This window comes from Notolepis coatsorum (genome assembly GCF_963971535.1).
Source record: "Notolepis coatsorum genome assembly, chromosome: 7".
NCBI lineage: Eukaryota > Metazoa > Chordata > Actinopteri > Aulopiformes > Paralepididae > Notolepis > Notolepis coatsorum.
Window position 1 is genome coordinate 107803517 of NC_140171.1, and position 18852 is coordinate 107822368.

The 18852-nt window shown below is 49.2% G+C and overlaps 1 protein-coding gene across 1 annotated transcript; it reads left to right on the forward strand.

Annotated features, from left to right (window-relative positions):
- Positions 1-2680: 2680 nt before the first annotated feature.
- Positions 2681-18648, forward strand: LOC311231366 (splicing factor 3A subunit 1-like; the record flags this gene model as incomplete). Its single annotated transcript, XM_084317935.1, is given in 5 exon segments — positions 2681-2730; positions 2732-3978; positions 3981-4009; positions 17505-18038; positions 18040-18648. Coding segments are annotated over 5 exon segments (2319 nt in total). The 3' UTR covers positions 18499-18648.
- Positions 18649-18852: the final 204 nt, after the last annotated feature.

The window sequence follows — 18852 nt, forward strand, 5'->3', positions numbered from 1 at the left end:
TTATCCAATGTTCAGATTTCTGTCCTGGAATTATATGCAAATTAGTGCATATTTAAGTAAATAATGCCTCATTTGCATATTTAAACATACAATTTCAGAAAACTTGTAATACAAAAAAGTCTTGTCTTAATATAAGTAATCAACTGGGGAAGTTTCATTGTGATATCTATTAGTACATTGTTTTACCCTATTCACCTGTAGTGTCTCCCCTTAATAACCAAGCGGCCTACGAGGAAGACAACCATTTTTAGATAGACCCAGCACCAAGGTCTGTCTTCTCCAAGAGGAGGCATGCGGCGGTGGTAAAGACCGTCCTCCTTCGGTGTGCCACGTACTAGTGACCTCTGGCACCACTCAACTGACCCGGTTACTTGTTTTGTAATTGCGTAGACCCAATTAGGGGCCGGTGTAACGTTTTGATTATTATTATTATTATTATTATTATTATTATTATTATTATTATTATTATTATTATTATTATTATTATTATTATTATTATTATTATTATTATTATTATTATTATTATTATTATTATTATTATTATTATTATTATTATTATTATTATTATTATTATTATTATTATTATTATTATTATTATTTCGAATGTTTAATATTGATTGGATTCAGATAAAGTCATTGAATCGTCGTATTTGTCATGATAGAGCCTACTGGCACCTAGAATCTTCTAGAACGTTGGGGGGCGATGTCATGGTAGAATAGAATATGCTAGAGCGTAAAACATTCCGGACTTACCGTATGACATCATGATAGAAGGTTCTGGAACATTCGTGAAGGCTCCGAATGATGTCATAAACCGAACATTCTAGATCCTTTGGTTGACTATATAAATCGAGCACGATGGGGGTGAGAGTAGCCAGGGCAAGGGTAAGGGGTCGGGTGGTGACATGGAGAGTAGGGGGGAGGAGAGTGGGGAAGAAGGGGGGAAGAGGAAGAAAGCAAGGGACGATAGCTCAAGTGGGCCGGGAGGAGACTCATTGCAGAGCAATTAGGTGAGGTAAAGTATGCGAGAGTTTTGTGGGATGGGAATCTGGCCGTAGGGTGTGGTAGTGAGGGGCAGGTGGAGAGGGCTAGGAAGATGGGGAGCATTGGTGGGGTGGGTATAAGTAGGGTGGCGAGAGTAGGGGAGGGGGGATGTAAGGGGGTGATAGCTGGGGTACCGGTCGAGGTTAGCGTAGAGCAGCTGGTGGAAAAGCTAAAGGAGGACGGGCGTAATGGCATAGTTAAGAGTGCAGAAAGGATGAGGAGGGGAGCAGAGAGGGCAGTGACGGAGACGGTAGTGATTAAGTTTGAGGGTGGGGTTGTTCCTAGTGAGGTGTTTGTAGGGCGTAGGATGTATAGGGTTAGGGAATTTGTTCAGAATCCTCTTAGGTGCTATAGGTGCCAGGAGTTTGGCCATATAGCTACCACATGTAGGAAGGGGCGGAGGTGCGCTAGGTGTGGCGGGGAACATGAATATGGGAAGTGTGGAGAGGGAGTGAAGCCGATGTGCTGTAGTTGTGGTGGGGAGCATAGTGTAGTGTTTAGGGGGTGTGAGGTGATGAAGAAGGAGGTCGCGGATCGGAGAGTGAGAAGGGAGGGTAAGTTGTCGTATGCTGAGGCGGTGAGCAGGGTAGGACAGGGCAACCAAGAAAGGGTGCAGGGGGTTGAAGGAGGGCAGTTGGCAGAGAGGGTAGAGCAGGTGGAAAGAGAGAGGGGAAGGGAGGAGAAATTAGGTATAGCCGAGGCTAAGGGTAAAACAGCGATGGTGAAGATGATTGTTAGGATAGCGGTTCAACATCTGGGATTGGAAGGTCTGGACTGGGGGGTGGTGTGTAGCGAATTGGCTGAGGGGGCTGAGAGGGACAAAGCAGCCCAGAATAAGATCGCAGGGGGCAAGGAGGGTCCCGCGGAGGGGGGCTCAGACAGGAAGTAGCAGCATTAGCTGCACTCCAATGGACAATGTAGTTGATGACGGGGTCCAGTTGAAGAAGAAGAAAAAGGTGAAGAAGAAGAAGAAGAAGAAGAAGAAGAAGAAGAAGAAGAAGAAGAAGAAGAAGAAGAAGAAGAAGAAGAAGAAGAAGAAGAAGAAGAAGAAGAAGAAGAAGAAGAGCCCATAAAAAGAATTGCGGAGGGCAGTAATACGCCACGATGCGTCTACACTGCCGGAAATTCAAATAAGAAGAAGAAGAAGAAAGGGTCTTTTGAATCTTCGACCAGACTGGAGAGGACCGAACAGAGGATTGAAGCCAGGAGCCCACCAGTGGATTTGCGGTTCCCACATTGCGAAGGAGTCTTCATGTGTCGAGTCGGCGGTGAATTTGGAGACTGGGAAAATACAGTTTTCTTACCTTGTAGTAGTATTGACCGGAATACTCACTTCTGTAAAAGAGACTTATCAAATAAACCATTTGGATAACTTTACTTTACACTGTGGACCTTGCTTTTCTTTACCCAAGGGCGTACTACTCACGAGTAAGTCATTTGACCAGTGGAAGGGAGCCCCGGCTCAACGTAAGCACGACGCAGTCGTATTTTTTTAAATGTGTATGTAATTTCGCTGCAGTAATTTACGTATACAAGCTAAGGTAACGGCAACAGTGGCGTTGGCTATTAATGTAAATCGTGTGGTCACTCGCTCCAGTTTGTCTCTATTAATTTCGAATTAGCCACGTAGACAGCCATGCCGCCTGGGCCTGTTCAAATTGTTCAGCCGGAGTCCAACAACAAACCCTGATGAACCAAAAAAGGAGGAAGCGCCAGCAACCAAACCTATTGTTGGTATCATCTATCCACCTCCTGAGGTCCGAAATATTGTTGACAAGACAGCCAGCTTCGTTGCCAGGAACGGGCCTGAGTTTGAGGCAAGGATCCGTCAGAATGAGATCAACAATCCCAAGTTTAATTTCCTCAACCCCAACGATCCTTACCATGCCTACTACCGTCACAAGGTCACTGAATTCAAGGGGGGCAAGGCACAGGAGCCCTCTTCAGCTGTGCCTAAGGTTATGCAGCAGCAAGCCTTGCAACAGTCCCAGCAACAACCAAAGTCCCAGGTGATCCACGAGGCCGTGGTTCCCAAGGAGCCGCCACCTGAGTTTGAGTTCATCGTTGATCCTCCATCAATCTCTGCGTTTGATCTCGACGTCGTCAAGCTCACTGCCCAGTTTGTTGCCCGTAACGGCCGTCAGTTTCTCACTCAGCTCATGCAGAAGGAACAGAGGAACTACCAGTTTGATTTCCTGCGGCCACAGCACAGCCTCTTCAACTACTTCACTAAGCTGGTGGATCAGTACACTAAGATTCTCATCCCTCCCAAAGGCCTGCTGTTGAAGCTTAAGCTAGAATCTGAAAATCCCAGAGAGGTGATGGACCAGGTGAAACACAGCGTAGAGTGGGCAAAGTTCCAGGAGCGCGAGAGGAAGAAGGAGGAAGAGGAGCGGGAGAAAGAACGCGTGGCCTACGCCCAGATCGACTGGCACGACTTTGTGGTGGTGGAGACGGTGGACTTCCAGCCCAATGAGCAAGGTCACTTCCCCCCGCCCACCACACCAGAGGAGCTCGGCGCTCGCATCCTGATCCAGGAGCGCTACGAGAAGTTTGGAGAGAGTGAAGAGGTGGAGATGGAGGTGGAAAGTGAGGATGAGGAGGATGATCGGGAGGACCGTGACGATGGACAACCCACGCAGCCCGATCAGGACACACAAGTCCAGGACATGGATGAGGGCTCTGATGACGAGGATGAGGGAGGAAAGGCACCATTGCCGCCAGACAACCCCATGCCACCCCCACTGCCGCCTACCCCAGACCAGGTTATCATTCGCAAGGACTACGACCCCAAAGCCTCCAAGCCCCAGGTTTCAGCCGTGACTCCGGATGAGTACCTCATCTCACCCATCACCGGGGAGAAGATCCAAGCCAGTAAAATGCAGGAGCACATGCGAATTGGTCTGCTGGACCCTCGCTGGCTGGAGCAGAGGGACCGGAGAGGCAGATCGAGGATGAAGTTTACGCTCCTGGGCCCTCATTCATCAACGTGTTCTACGCACAGATCTGTGCTTACCCTGTGCGTACGATCATTTCTAAGCAAAGAGTGGGATTCATCAATTTCGATTTGAACTTGACTCCGTGCTTACATCTACGCACAGGTCAGACCACACTTACCTGACGCCCAGTGGTAGAATATATTATTACAACAAGGAAATGAGCTTCTGTGCATAATAACACTGGCATGTTCTGTACGAACCGTAGTTCATTATAGTTCATTGTAAAATAGCAACAGTAGTGTAATTATGGTCAAAACCCTATAAATAGCATTTGGAATAATAGATCTTTCTCTCAGAATGAATGCAGCATGGTTTATATAGCGTTATCGGAATATACAGGGTGTAGGCTACTGACTGACTGCGCTCCGCGTAGCTTGATTGATTGATTGATTGAAAAGTTTATTAACAGATTGCAGAATGGGTACAGTACAGTACAGCTCAGTACATACAATTGTTAATTGGGGATGCAGACCAACTTTTGTCTTGTTTACATCAGGGTGCCCCATTTTCAATTCATCATAAATCATAAAGCTCAACTCGTTATTATTTTGCGCACAGACCGCCGAAACACGGGAACGTTTTGATTATATTTAAAAGGCTTTACGTTAAACGAAACAAGTGGAATTTCGAAGCTGTAAGCAGAATAAGTCATATGAATATAGTGTTCTTCCCCCTTTTTACTGTATAAGAAAGAATAGAAAACGCATTGCAATGACACCATGCAGATAGTGGACAGACTATGTATATGATGGGATTCAAGTTCGCGTTTTTGTTGCTCATAGGCATGCTGTCAGAGTATGATATCATAATCAAACATTCTAGAACATTTGTCGTCACAGATCATGTCCTAATAGAACATAGGCTATGGCATGGATCGTGATATTGTGTGGACTGTAATTATTACTGTACCGGTACCACCCATTGTGACAACAGCCTTGTGAGTCCCGCACACAAACATGATGGAATTCAAGTTCATGTATTGAAAGGCATGCCTACATCATACATGCAGTGAGATTCATTGTTCTTGTATATGCTCTCTATTATTGTTTATATAGGCTACCCAATACTGACATCAAAATAGATTGTAGTATGCCTCTAGAAATCATATGCAGCAGGTAGAAAATTGACGGGAGATCCATCGCGATTTGGAATAGAATTGAGGAGAACTTTAATCCCTGGGTATCAATCAAACAACACGGGAAAAGGCAGTCATATTCCAGCGCTGTCTTTATTAGCCGACAACAAAATAGATGTCTCTAAAAATCATATAGCCAATCGAACACAACTTGTAACTGAGGGGTACAATTCCCTGACTGTATTGTTAGATATGATACTTACTACCACTACCTCTTGTACTTTAGACTCTGGCCACCCAGTACTAGGTATAAATAATTATGATAAACACTCCCACCTGATGAAACGGATCCAACACAAATGTACCAAGTCGAAAGTCTGCGTTTAATAATAATACATAGCAAAAGGTATGTACAACGATCACTTAATTACATTTATGATTTGAAATAGTATGCACTTTTATGGCAAATTAGTATTCGTAGGTAGATCAATATCGAATGTCCAATCTCTGATTGCGCAGGAAGCAAATATACAACCTGGAATATTTAGGGAACAATAGCAATGATACTTGAATGATTATATAGCTGGATACACTAGGGGAAGGTTCCGACTGCTTGTAGGACAGCTGGAGGGGGGGGGGGGTAGAGTCTGGCTGTATCCCGTCTGGCCGAGGGTATCCTGGGAGAGCCCACAGTCGTGCGACCCGGTGCCCAGCGATCCTCGATCCACAGATGAAAGCAGTTGGACTCTCTGTGGCCGGCGTCCTCCGGTCCACGATGGAGAGACGTGAGGCGACCTCGTCGTGTAGAGCGTCTTCTCACCTGTCGTCCTCTCCGGGGGGGGTATTTCCAACACACCGCAGTGTTGGGCTTTATCCATAGAATAATCAAAGTACTCAAAGCATAATCCAAGCCGGGGAAGGCTAGCCGTCGTCGGTAGAATAATCCAATATACAGGTCCACTCGCTATTTGGCCTGGAGCTCCTCGGGTGCAGCTTCACGTGGGGTCAACCACCCTGGATAAGCGTCCAGCTGATGCCCGAAACGATGGGGGTGCTGATTACTATAGAACTCTTACCGCACGAGGCACTACATATGAATAGACTATTATTAGCTTAATAGAATACGTCCAACTCGACGATATAGTGCCAAATATGACTATTCAAATATTAATATACACGATGTCTCAATGCCGATACTGGGCCGAATTGGCCTTACTGCCCACACGTGGTTCGCGGGGAGGCTTTTGCGTCTGTCACTCTGTTGGAGGGTAAGGAACTGGACTAAAAGAAAGCTCTACTTTAATAGCGCAGAATATATACGCACTATGAACAAATAGTACCATTAGTGGTGCGGTAGACATATTCCTACGCGGAACTAGGACTTGTCCATACATGTTGAGCGGTACGATTGAACCTGGTCTGAGGGGTATGGCGACCTGGCACCAAGGTCTCGTCCAATGGTAGAATGGAGACTATTATGGGATGTTCAGTAGACTAGAAGGGATATTCAATGCATATTGTACAAGGAATATACAAGGGATATCAGGGGATATACAAATACAATTAAATATATATATATAAATAAATATATATATTCGGTTTAATCTGATCCTTCAGAACAGCCGCCCCCTAATTGGTCCCAACCCAATTAGTTAAGCAGAGACAGATTAACCGCACTGTCCACCACTCAAGGGTTCGCTGTAAGGGTCAGTCAACTCACAAAGTCATAGGGTCATGGTCATCATCGATTGTGTCTGGGAGTCGGGGCAGTTCTATGAGCCTCGCCACAGGACGGGTGTAAATGCGCCCCTGGACGAGTACTTCAGCTGCTCGGACCTTGCCATCGGCACCGGTGATCACTTTGCTTACGCGGCCAGCCGGCCACATAGCTCTGGGTAGTGACTGGTCAATAATCATGACGACTGTTCCTTCCGTCAAATTGTCTCTCTTTTTTACCCACTTCTGGCGGGTCTGTAGAGACGGTAGGTAGTGCAGTAGGAAACTGCTCCAAAACTTGTCGGCTAATACTTGGCTGTACCTCCACATTCGTCGGCCGTTCGCTTCTTCAGGCCGGTACATTGTCTGGGGTAACGCGGGATCTAGCCGCCCCATCAGGAGGGTGTTGGGGGTGACTGGGTCGACATCTGCTACATCACTGGAGACGTAACCGAGGGGCTTGGAGTTCAATACTCCCTCAATCTCCGTGAGGACTGTCATTAGGACTTCTTCCGCCACAGTCTGGGCCCCAAGTACTGCGTACAGGGCTGTCTTTATAGAACGTACTTCTCGTTCCCAAGTTCCACCGAAGTGGGGTGCGTTTGGGGGGTTGAATTGGAAGTCAATCTGGGCTGGAGCGAGGTGGGTCTTAAGTTCTGGGCCCATAGCTTGGAAGCTCTCCCTCAGCTCTCTTTCTCCGCCTTTGAAGTTTGTCCCGTGATCGGACAATAATGTAGACGGTTTTCCTTTCCGTGATGTGAATCTTCGGAAGGCCATAAGGAATGAGTCTGCGCTCATGGTCGGGAGGAGCTCGATATGTATCGCTCTAGTGGTCATGCATTTGAATACAATACCCCACCGCTTCTCGGTGCCTCTTCCTTTCTTTATGTGCAGCGGGCCAAAACAGTCCATGCCTGTTGAGTGGAATGGCTTGTCGCCGAGTCGGAGGCGACATGGAGGTAGGTCAGCCATCCGTGGTATGCTGGGCTGCGCGCGCCACTTTCGGCAGTCTAGACAGGTTCGCTGGAAGCGTCGCACCGCCTCTCTTCCTTGTAGTATCCAGTAACGGCGTCTGATTTCCGCGAAGACTCTCTCTGCTCCTGCGTGGTGTACATCCTCGTCGTATTTCTTTATCATCAGCTCTGTGACCTTGTGTCGGCTGTTCAATACGATCGGGTACTTAATGTCATCCGGTAAATTGGGGGCTCTCCGCAGGCGACCACCCACTCTGATGAGGGTATGTGTGTCACTCTCGGGGGCCAGATGAATCAATCTGCTGTCTGATGGGACGGGCTTTCCTCCCTGTAGACAGTCTAGTTCATCGGGGAACGAGTCTCTCTGGGCTCGTTGCAGTAGAAGCAGTTCTGCTTCCTCGTAGTCAGCTGCTGACATATCAGCGGGGGACTTAATTTCTGGGTGGTGCCGCAAGAATGTCCGTTGCTGCGCACTCTCTATGGTAATGCAATCGTCTATGTTGGGGTCTGCGGAGACAACAGTGCTCAATCCACAGAACATGGGTTTCTTATTCTCAGCCTCCTCGTCACTTGCTTCCCTCGGGGTGGGCGTGGGCCAATCTCCATCCGGGAGCTTGAGGAATGCTGGTCCGTCACTGTAGATGTTATGACGGGTTAAGTCATCTAGGGACATTCCCCGGGTGATGACGTCAGCTGGGTTGTGTTTTGTATCAACATAGCGCCAGTTTGCTTCTCCGGTTAACTCTCCGGTTAACTCTTGAATCTCAGTGACTCTGACTCCCATGAAGACTTTGTATTTGCATGAATCCGATTTGATCCAGGCGAGTACTGTCGTGGAATCTGACCACAGGATTGTTCTATGCACCGGAATGGTGAGCTCACGTTGGATGAGCGTGGCTAGATGCGCTCCTGCGAGGGCTGCGCAGAGCTCTAGACGTGGGATAGACTGTTGCTTGCGTGGGGCTATTCTCGAGCGGGCGAGGATGAATGCTGTGTAGATCTCTCCCCCCTCTTCTTGGGCCCGCAAGTAGGCTACTGATCCGTAGGCGACCTCGGAGGCGTCACTGAAGACGTGTAAATCCATTTTACATGTCTCTGGCCTCACCGTGGGTGGGAAGTAGCTTCGGCGTATATTAACGCCTGGGAGTGAGTGGAGTTCCATCTCCCACTCTCTCCAGGTGGATGCAAGGTGTGCGGGAATGGGGTCGTCCCAGCCCTGGTCCTTGTCCCACAATGCTCGTACAATCATCTTTGCCCTGGTGGTGTACGGTAGTATACATCCTAACGGGTCATATTGTCGGGCGAGTGTTCTGTACACACTCCGTCTGGTGGTCGGTATTGCCGTCGACCTTCCCTGCTCCGTGGTCAGGGGTTTGTGTCTATAGTGGAGCGAATCTGTTTTGAAGCGCCACACTAGTCCTAGTGTCATCTCTTGGGCTTCTCCTGGGATTGTGGCCATCCAGGTCTCGCTGCTCGCTGCCTTGTCCGCGGAGGAGAGGCTGCGCAGTACGTGCGGATCGCTGCTGGCCCACTGCCTGAGATCAAAGCCGCCTTTGATCAGAGAGGCGCGGAGTTTATGTAGGAGAGCCTCGGCTTCTTCCTGGGTCGAAACACTTTGTAGACAGTTATCTACGTAGAAGCTGTTCTTCACACTGTGTCGGACCTCTTCGTCCGCTGCTGGGTCCTCTGCGACATGTCTCTGTAGTGCAAATGTAGCACAGCATGGGCTGCATGTAGTTCCGAAAGGGAGGACTTCCCATTGGTAGATGGCTGGGTGCTCATCTCCTGGCCTCTCTCTCCATAGGAACCGCAACAGGGGCTTGTCCTCCTCTACTAATCTCACCTGCAGGAACATCCCTTTGATATCCCCGCTGATAGCCACCTTGTCCTGGCAGAAGCGGAGTAGTACGCCTAGTAGGGAGGGGCCGAGTGTAGGACCGGGCAATAGCTCTTTATTCAGATTTTGGGATCCGATCTGGTAGCTGCAGTTAAACACGATGCGGTCTTTGCCGTTGTGATGAACCTTGTGGTGGGGCACGTACCACGATTCAGTCGTCTGGTCGGCCTCTTTAATGTCAATCTTTGTGACGTGTCCCGCTGTGATGAGCTTCTCAATCTCAGCGCGGTATACACTTTCTTGGGCGGGGTCCTTGGCTAAGCGCCGCTCTGTGTTTAGTAGGTACCGCTCTGTGGCGTCTTTCTTTGCGTGAAAGGTAGGCATCCCTTCCCGCCGCAGGAGTGGCGTGGCGTATCTCAACACGCCGCTGACTGGGACTCTCTTTGTTCCCGTCTCGAGGAGGTTAATGGCGTAGATGTCGTCTTTAGAGCGAATGTCTTTCTTTTCGTTCTTAAAGGGCATTTGTTCTAAGGTCCATAGCCTCTCTACATGCTGCAGGAGTGCGGTGTCTCCCTCTGTGACTCGGGAGTGGAGACAGCTAGTGGCTGTGGTTCGGTTGAGAGATTTGGCGAGTGGGCCTTGGAGAGTCCATCCTAGGCGGGTCTCGACTGCTGCAGGACAGCCTCTGGGTCCGGTATGAACCCGGTCTATCGGGACAATGAGGTCTGCATGGTCGGAGCCTATCAACAGTGTCGGGGTAGCACCGTCTATGAGTGGGATCGGTAGCTTGCGTAGATGTACATATTTCTCCATCAGCTTGGCTACGGGGTATGTGTACCGCGAGAGTCCTATTTCTTGGCTGGTGAAAGCGTCTGTAATCCTGTACCGTCGCTCGGGCTGGCCGCTTGCTGCGATAGAGAATGAGACATTCTCGCCCTTTATCGTTTTCAAATCTCTTCTTATTGTCCGAATTGTCATTTGGTTTTCGCTCCCCCGCAGCCCTAGCTGGGCCGCAGCGGACGCGAGCAGAAGGGTCTTCTCTGACCCGTCATCAAGGACGGCGTAAGTGTCCATGACTTTATTCTGGTAGCTCAATGTCACACGGACTACCTTTAAGAGCACTCTGGCTCCGCTGCTGCTGGCGGGGTCGATGTACATGACGCTTGCTTTGCTGCTTGATGGTGCGGGTGGAGGCCGCCGTCTGTTACTGTCGTGGAGTATGTCCAGATGGGCTCCATCGCACCGACTGCACTTTTTCTTTAAGCGGCATTCGGCTGCCATGTGTGATCGCGCACAGCGAAAACAGCGTCTGTTGGACTTTATCCATTGACTCGCTTCCTCCGCATTCATCTTGGGGAATGAGTCACATTGTGACAGCCAGTGTTCTTTCTCACAGTAGGGGCACACTATCTTCCACTTCTCCTTTCTTGAGGGGGTACTGTGGCTCCTACTGCTTGGCACTGACTCCGATTAGTGCATGACAGTCACCGATCTTCTTCCATCATTTAGTCTCCTGGTTCCTTCTCTGGAGCCAGGGGTGCTCCGTCCGAATGTATCTAGCCGTAAGCTGCTGACTTCTCTCGCCAGGAAGTCGGCTAGATCGAGGAGGTTCGGTTCGGGGCCATTAGGGTCTCGGTGGTCTCTCTGCCGCCTAAAGCGCTCCTGTCGGGCGGGCGGTAGCTTCTCCAAGATCCTCTCTACATTTGAGTTGGCGTATAGTTCATGCCTACCCTTTTCCCTCTGCGCTCCCAGCATCCCTACTAGGGACTGCACTCTGATGGACAGGTCGTCCAGTGCTCGATTGTCTGTTGCTGGGGGTAGGCGGTCGATGTGCCTGATCTCCTGGATCACGTAATCCCATATACGTCCATATCTCTGGTCCAACGCTACCAGCGCTGCGGTGTATGGGGTCGTGGAAGTGGCGTAGGCGAGCGCTATGTTGTGCGCGCGGGGTACCTTTAAATGCTTCAGTAGTATCGCGTATTTATGGCGTTCATCAATGACATCCACCAACATTGTCTCCAGACACATGCGGAGCTCCGTATACTGGGCCCGGTTCTCCTGGGTGAAGTCTGGTACCATAGGTGTGCCAATGTATGACGCGGATTGTTGATACATCGGCGAGCGTTGGGGGAGAGGCCTCCTAGGCGAGTCTCCTCCTGCTCCTTGGCGTGGGCTGGTACCGGCTGTGTACCATGGCCCGCTGGTCCAGGTGCTGTTCCTCGGTGCGGGTCGTGCGTCGTGCTCACCCGTGAATAGCGTCGGGGGTCTGTAGCGCAGCTCCGCGGGGGTATAGCCTGGGCTGTACTGGACCTCCTGGTCCGGTAGAGTACTGTGCTGTCGTCGGGCGTGGTTCTCCTCCTCTTCCTCTTCGTCTTCCGTTAGGTCATCCAGGGCTTGTAGTCTCTGATTTAGCCTCTCCGCAGTGTATGCTGCTCCTTCCCGGTGGCTGGGTCTCGCTTGGACCGGTTGGGGAAGGGGGTCTGCGGGGGGTATAAACCTTGTCTGTTGGTCAAGTTCAGGGTCGCTTACTCGGCTAGGGGATGCCGCCCTGGAGTGATGTCTAGACGAGTTCCTGGAGCCTCTGGTGGAGGGAGGGGGTGTTGTCCTTCTGATCAGCTGTTCTATTAGTTGCGCTTGTGCTCTGTCGCGCTCGGCTTCGCGCTTGGTGAGATCCGATTCTCTCTGGGCACCGGTGGCGGCGCGCTGGGCGTCGGCCCGGTCTCTTGCCATATTCTCTTCCATCTGAATGCGTCTTATTTCCAGGCGTATGTGCTCTTCTTCGCTCCGTTGCTGTATCTGCAATCGATCGCGTTCACCCTGGAGTCTATCGCGTTCAGTAGAGGCTTTCAGGCTGACGAGGAATGCCTGCTGTAGTGTCCTCTCTGCCTCGCTGGGAGAAGACGGTTGTATAGGGGAGCCGTCCCTTGGGGTACTCCGTGCGGAGTCTTGGAGCTCTATCTCCACGGTGCTCTCCTCATCTTCTTCCGTGCCGAGTTCTCTCTCTGTAGTGTTGTCTTCCTCCCGGGACTCGTCGGGGACTACTTCTTCGGTATTGGCGGGGTGTAAAGTCATGTCTGGTTCCCCCTGGTCCCCACCGTGAGCTGGGTCAGTTACGTTAGAACCCATAGGGGCCTCTATGGTCGGGGTAGCCTGGTCGTTAGGGTTAGACATAATTTTACTTTCTAGTTTTACCGCGTTTACTGTTGGTAGAAGACTAGGTTGTTGACTGACAGCGTAAGCCTCTAGGTACTGAGGGAGCTGTCGTTTGCGCCGCGGGCGTTGTTGGTTAGGAGGATCGTTTCGTGGAGTGTTCATCATAGGCCATTTTAATATTAATAACACTATATTAATATTACACTGATTACCCTCCGGCTCGAAGGACCAATTGTAACTGAGGGGTACAATTCCCTGACTGTATTGTTAGATATGATACTTACTACCACTACCTCTTGTACTTTAGACTCTGGCCACCCAGTACTAGGTATAAATAATTATGATAAACACTCCCACCTGATGAAACGGATCCAACACAAATGTACCAAGTCGAAAGTCTGCGTTTAATAATAATACATAGCAAAAGGTATGTACAACGATCACTTAATTACATTTATGATTTGAAATAGTATGCACTTTTATGGCAAATGAGTATTCGTAGGTAGATCAATATCGAATGTCCAATCTCTGATTGCGCAGGAAGCAAATATACAACCTGGAATATTTAGGGAACAATAGCAATGACACACACTTGATCTCGTTCTGTCATTTGGGCTATCTGTCAATATAATTGACATATGTGCTGCTGCTTTTTCTGACCACTCACCTATTGTTTTCTCCATTAAAATCCCCTGCTCTGCTATTTCCCCTCATGTACCTACAAAACAATCCCACACGTTTACCTCTGACACTACTGCCCACTTTTCTGAAGCCTTCTCCAGCTCCCCAATTTGTGTCCTAAATGCAAACAGTGTCCCAAATATCGATGACTATCTCTCCATGTTCAATGAGTCATGCACCAATATTTTAAATACTGTAGCACCTTTTAAAACTAAACGCATAAAACCCCTCCCCACACCCTGGCTAAACGAATCCACGCGTACTCTCAGATGTGCATGTAGACGTGCCGAGAGGAAGTGGAGGAAGGACAGGTTGCATGTATCCCTCCAAATCCTACATAGCGCTCTGTCCATCTACCAAACGGCTGTCAAAACTGCAAAAACAGCTTACATTTCCAATTTAGTCATAGCAAATTCAAACAAACCCCAGGCCCTGTTCAAAGTCCTAAACTCCCTCACCAACCCCTGTGCCACCCCCTCTATTGTACCTTCATTAGCCCTATGCGAAGGCTTCCAACACTTCTTCATCAGCAAAGTCTCTGCCCTTAGATCTCTCTCCCCCGTGCCCCCCTTGTCCCCCCTACCCCCCCTCCTCCCCCCCCACCCACTGCCTGCTGTTTTTGACCAGTTTGCCCCGGTCTCCCTCTCCTCCCTCTCTGATGCCATTAAACACCTGCGACCAACAAATTGCCCCTCAGACGCACTCCCCTCACGCATTTTAAAGGAATTACCTGACCCTGTCCTCCTCACATTACTACCACTACTAAACGCTTGCCTCAGCACTGGATGTGTCCCGGCTGCCTTTAAGCACGCTGTGGTCCAGCCCCGGATAAAGAAGCCCAACCTCGATCCCTCTGTCCTCGCCAATTTTAGACCCATCTCACAACTACCATTTTTATCAAAAATCCTGGAGCGCATAGTCTACATACAGTTACAATCATTCCTTGAACACAACAACATCCATGACAAATTCCAATCTGGCTTTAAACCACGACACAGCACTGAAACTGCTCTCCTCCGTGTCTTAAATGACCTGATTACAGCTGCTGATGCAGGAAACTCATCCCTACTATTACTCCTTGACCTCTCAGCCGCCTTTGACACGGTAGACCACCACATCCTTATAGCTCGCCTCGAGCATTACGTAAGCCTTAGGGGCCCCGTCTTAGACTGGTTCCGGTCCTACCTGAGTAATAGGACCTTCTCTGTCCAACTCGGTGATCTCACCTCCTCTGTGGCCCCCCTCACCTGCGGGGTGCCCCAAGGCTCGATATTGGGTCCCACTCTCTTCCTCCTATACATACTCCCCCTAGGCCAGATCTTGGCAAAACACAAGATCTCATTCCACTGCTTTGCCGATGACGTGCAGGTTTACCTCCCCTTAAAGCCCACCCAAGGGAAGACATCAATAGAACCACTGCTTGACTGCCTGGCAGAAATCAAGTGCTGGATGTCCGAAAACTCCCTGACATTGAACGAAGGGAAAACCGAGGTCATTGTTTTTAATAGTGCCCCCCCGCCCCCCCTTATTGACGCACTTGGTCCCCTGGGCCCAAACCTCTCCACCTCTGTCAGGAACCTCGGGGTCATCTTCGACAGTAATTTTAAATTCGATAGACAGGTCAGCGCCGTAGTGAAAAATAGCTTTTATCACCTTAGACTCCTGGCGAAGACAAAGGCATACCTCTCCCAAAGTAACCTAGAGACGGTGATACATGCCTTTGTCACCACCCGCCTCGACTACTGCAATGCTCTGTACACTGGCATTGACAAGTCCCTCCTCCGCCGCTTACAACTGGTGCAGAACGCAGCCGCGCGCCTCCTCACCAAAACAAGAAAATACGAACACATCAGCCCAGTTTTGGCCTCGCTCCACTGGCTGCCTATTAGCTTCAGGATCGATTTTAAATTAGCACTAAATGTTTTTAAATCATTAAATGGCACGGCTCCCTCCTATCTGTCCGAGCTCCTGCACCGCCACACCCCCCACCGATCCCTCAGATCAGCTGACCAGATGCTATTGGTAGTACCCAGAACCAGGCTCAAAACTAGGGGAGACAGAGCTTTCTCCACCGCAGCGCCTAGACTGTGGAACAGCCTCCCCCTCAGCGTACGGACTGCCCAGACCGTACAGGCTTTTAAATCACTCTTGAAAACCTACCTGTTCTCCTTGGCCTTCCCCCCTACCTAACTACCACTAGACCCCTGACCCTTCTATCCTCTTTGTTTTACTGTGTCCTACCAGTTTTTATTACTTTCATTGCTTTATTATGTTTTTAATCTTATATCTTGCACCATATTGTTTGTTTAGTTGCTTTCATTGCTTTACCATGTTTTTTTTTTATTTCTTTCTTTTAATCTTATACCTTGCCTCACACTAATTTGTTTTTATCAACCTGCCTGTGAAGCACTTTGGTGTCAGCTACCGCTGCCTGGAAATGTGCTATACAAATAAAAACTGACTTGACTTGACTTGACTTGAATGATTATATAGCTGGATACACTAGGGGAAGGTCCCGACTGCTTGTAGGACAGCTGGAGGGGGGGGGGTAGAGTCTGGCTGTATCCCGTCTGGCCGAGGGTATCCTGGGAGAGCCCACAGTCGTGCGACCCGGTGCCCAGCGATCCTCCATCCACAGATGAAAGCAGTTGGACTCTCTGTGGCCGGCGTCCTCCGGTCCACGATGGAGAGACGTGAGGCGACCTCGTCGTGTAGAGCGTCTTCTCACCTGTCGTCCTCTCCGGGGGGGGTATTTCCAACACACCGCAGTGTTGGCCTTTATCCATAGAATAATCAAAGTACTCAAAGCATAATCCAAGCCGGGGAAGGCTAGCCGTCGTCGGTAGAATAATCCAATATACAGGTCCACTCGCTATTTGGCCTGGAGCTCCTCGGGTGCAGCTTCACGTGGGGTCAACCACCCTGGATAAGCGTCCAGCTGATGCCCGAAACGATGGGGGTGCTGATTACTATAGAACTCTTAACGCACGAGGCACTACATATGAATAGACTATTATTAGCTTAATAGAATACGTCCAACTCGACGATATAGTGCCAAATATGACTATTCAAATATTAATATACACGATGTCTCAATGCCGATACTGGGCCGAATTGGCCTTACTGCCCACACGTGGTTCGCGGGGAGGCTTTTGCGTCTGTCACTCTGTTGGAGGGTAAGGAACTGGACTAAAAGAAAGCTCTACTTTAATAGCGCAGTATATATACGCACTATGAACAAATAGTACCATTAGTGGTGCGGTAGACATATTCCTACGCGGAACTAGGACTTGTCCATACATGTTGAGCGGTACGATTGAACCTGGTCTGAGGGGTATGGCGACCTGGCACCAAGGTCTCGTCCAATGGTAGAATGGAGACTATTATGGGATGTTCAGTAGACTAGAAGGGATATTCAATGCATATTGTACAAGGAATATACAAGGGATATCAGGGGATATACAAATACAATTAAATATATATATATAAATAAATATATATATTCGGTTTAATCTGATCCTTCAGAACACAACTAATAAAGGCATTCATATTACAGCACGGTTATAATGACACACAACCAACGCCAAACAGTGGTCAACGAACGGTCTTTATTAGTATTCTGAGCTGTCCAGGCAGAATTGCAGCAATGGTCTTAGGGAGCCGTTGATATCTGACATCACCGTTTACAAGTCCGCCTTTTATTATTTATCCCATAATACGCGATAGTGTCTTCTTGGTTCGACAGCAGTGAACAATCTTCGTCGAGTTTCTCAGGGTTCCGCTCGGGTCAGTCCATTATTTCACATCCCATTGGGGGTGTTTCCTCATTTTCATGACCATATATGGATAATCATGCACGAGCATTGACGGTAGAATAAAGTGGTATTCATCAACACGGAGGGGCATAGAGCCTGCGTACGCACCGTGTGATGAATCCCGACTTCCCTGTGCATACACTAGTTCTACATTCCGTGCTTACGTGTGGAAATAGAAATGTTCTACGCACACTATTGATGAATGAGGGCCCTGGTCTGGACATTGAAAGCAGCCTGAAACAACTGACTGAGAGGCGTACTGATATCTTTGGTGTGGAGGAGACGGCTATCGGTAAGAAGATCGGAGAAGAAGAAATCCAAAAGCCTGAGGAGAAGGTGACCTGGGACGGCCACTCAGGGAGCATGGCCCGCACCCAGCAAGCAGCGCAGGCCAACATTACCTTGCAGGAGCAGATAGAGGCCATCCACAAGGCAAAGGGCCTAGTCGGTGAGGATGATGCTAGAGAGAAGATCGGACCAAGCAAGCCCAGTGACATCCATCACCACCATCCTATGCATTCAGTGTCCCTTCTGCCTAAACCCATGACGTTGCCACGTCCACCACCTTCTATTTCACCTCCAGTGCACACCACCCTCCTGTCTGCTGTCCCAGTGCTTCCTAGGCCTATGGCTCCTGTGGTGCGTCTTGGCCCCGGGCAGATTCTGACACCCATGCCCCCCATGCTCCATGCTCCTCGCATCAACGTGGTGCCCATGCCCCCGTCGCCACACCTCATGGCCCCCGAGACCACCCCCTATGGTAGTCCCAACCGCTTTTGTCCCCGCTCCTCCAGTCCCACTGCCCCCCTCTGCCCCTGCACCACCCTCCCACCCACCCCCACCTCGTGACGACGAGCCGGTCAACAAGAAGATGAAGACTGAGGACAACCTAATTCCGGAGTTTGAGTTCCTGTGTAGAAACAAGGGCAACGTGGCGGTCAAAGTGCAGGTCCCCAACATGCTGGACAAGACCGAATGGAAGTTGAGTGGACAAGTGCTCAATTTCACTGTTCCACTCACAGATCAGGTGTCTGTTATTAAAGTCAAGATTCACGAAGCCACCGGCATGCCGGCAGGGAAACAGAAGCTACAGTATGAGGGCATTTTCATCAAAGATTCCAACTCGCTGGCTTACTACAATATGACCAACGGCTCAGTCATTCACCTGGCATTGAAGGAGAGAGGCGGGAGAAAGAAGTGAAGTGTGTCCAGGAGGCCGTTTTCCTTGTGGGAATTTTATTACCCTAACCTGTTTTTAAGACTTGTTGAATTTACATTTCAATATTATATATCAGTCTTTGCTTAGTTGTATGTGTACCACCGTCTACATTTGCAGTCGCATTCATCTTGCCATAGTACAATATGATTAGAGTTTTTAATGTGAATTCTGTTTGGGATACTATATAATTTGTAGCCTAGGATCTCTTCCTGAGCCTGGTAGAATAGAATATGCTAGAGCGTAAAACATTCCGGACTTACCGTATGACGTCATGATAGAAGGTTCTGGAACATTCGTGAAGGCTCCGAATGATGTCATAAACCGAACATTCTAGAT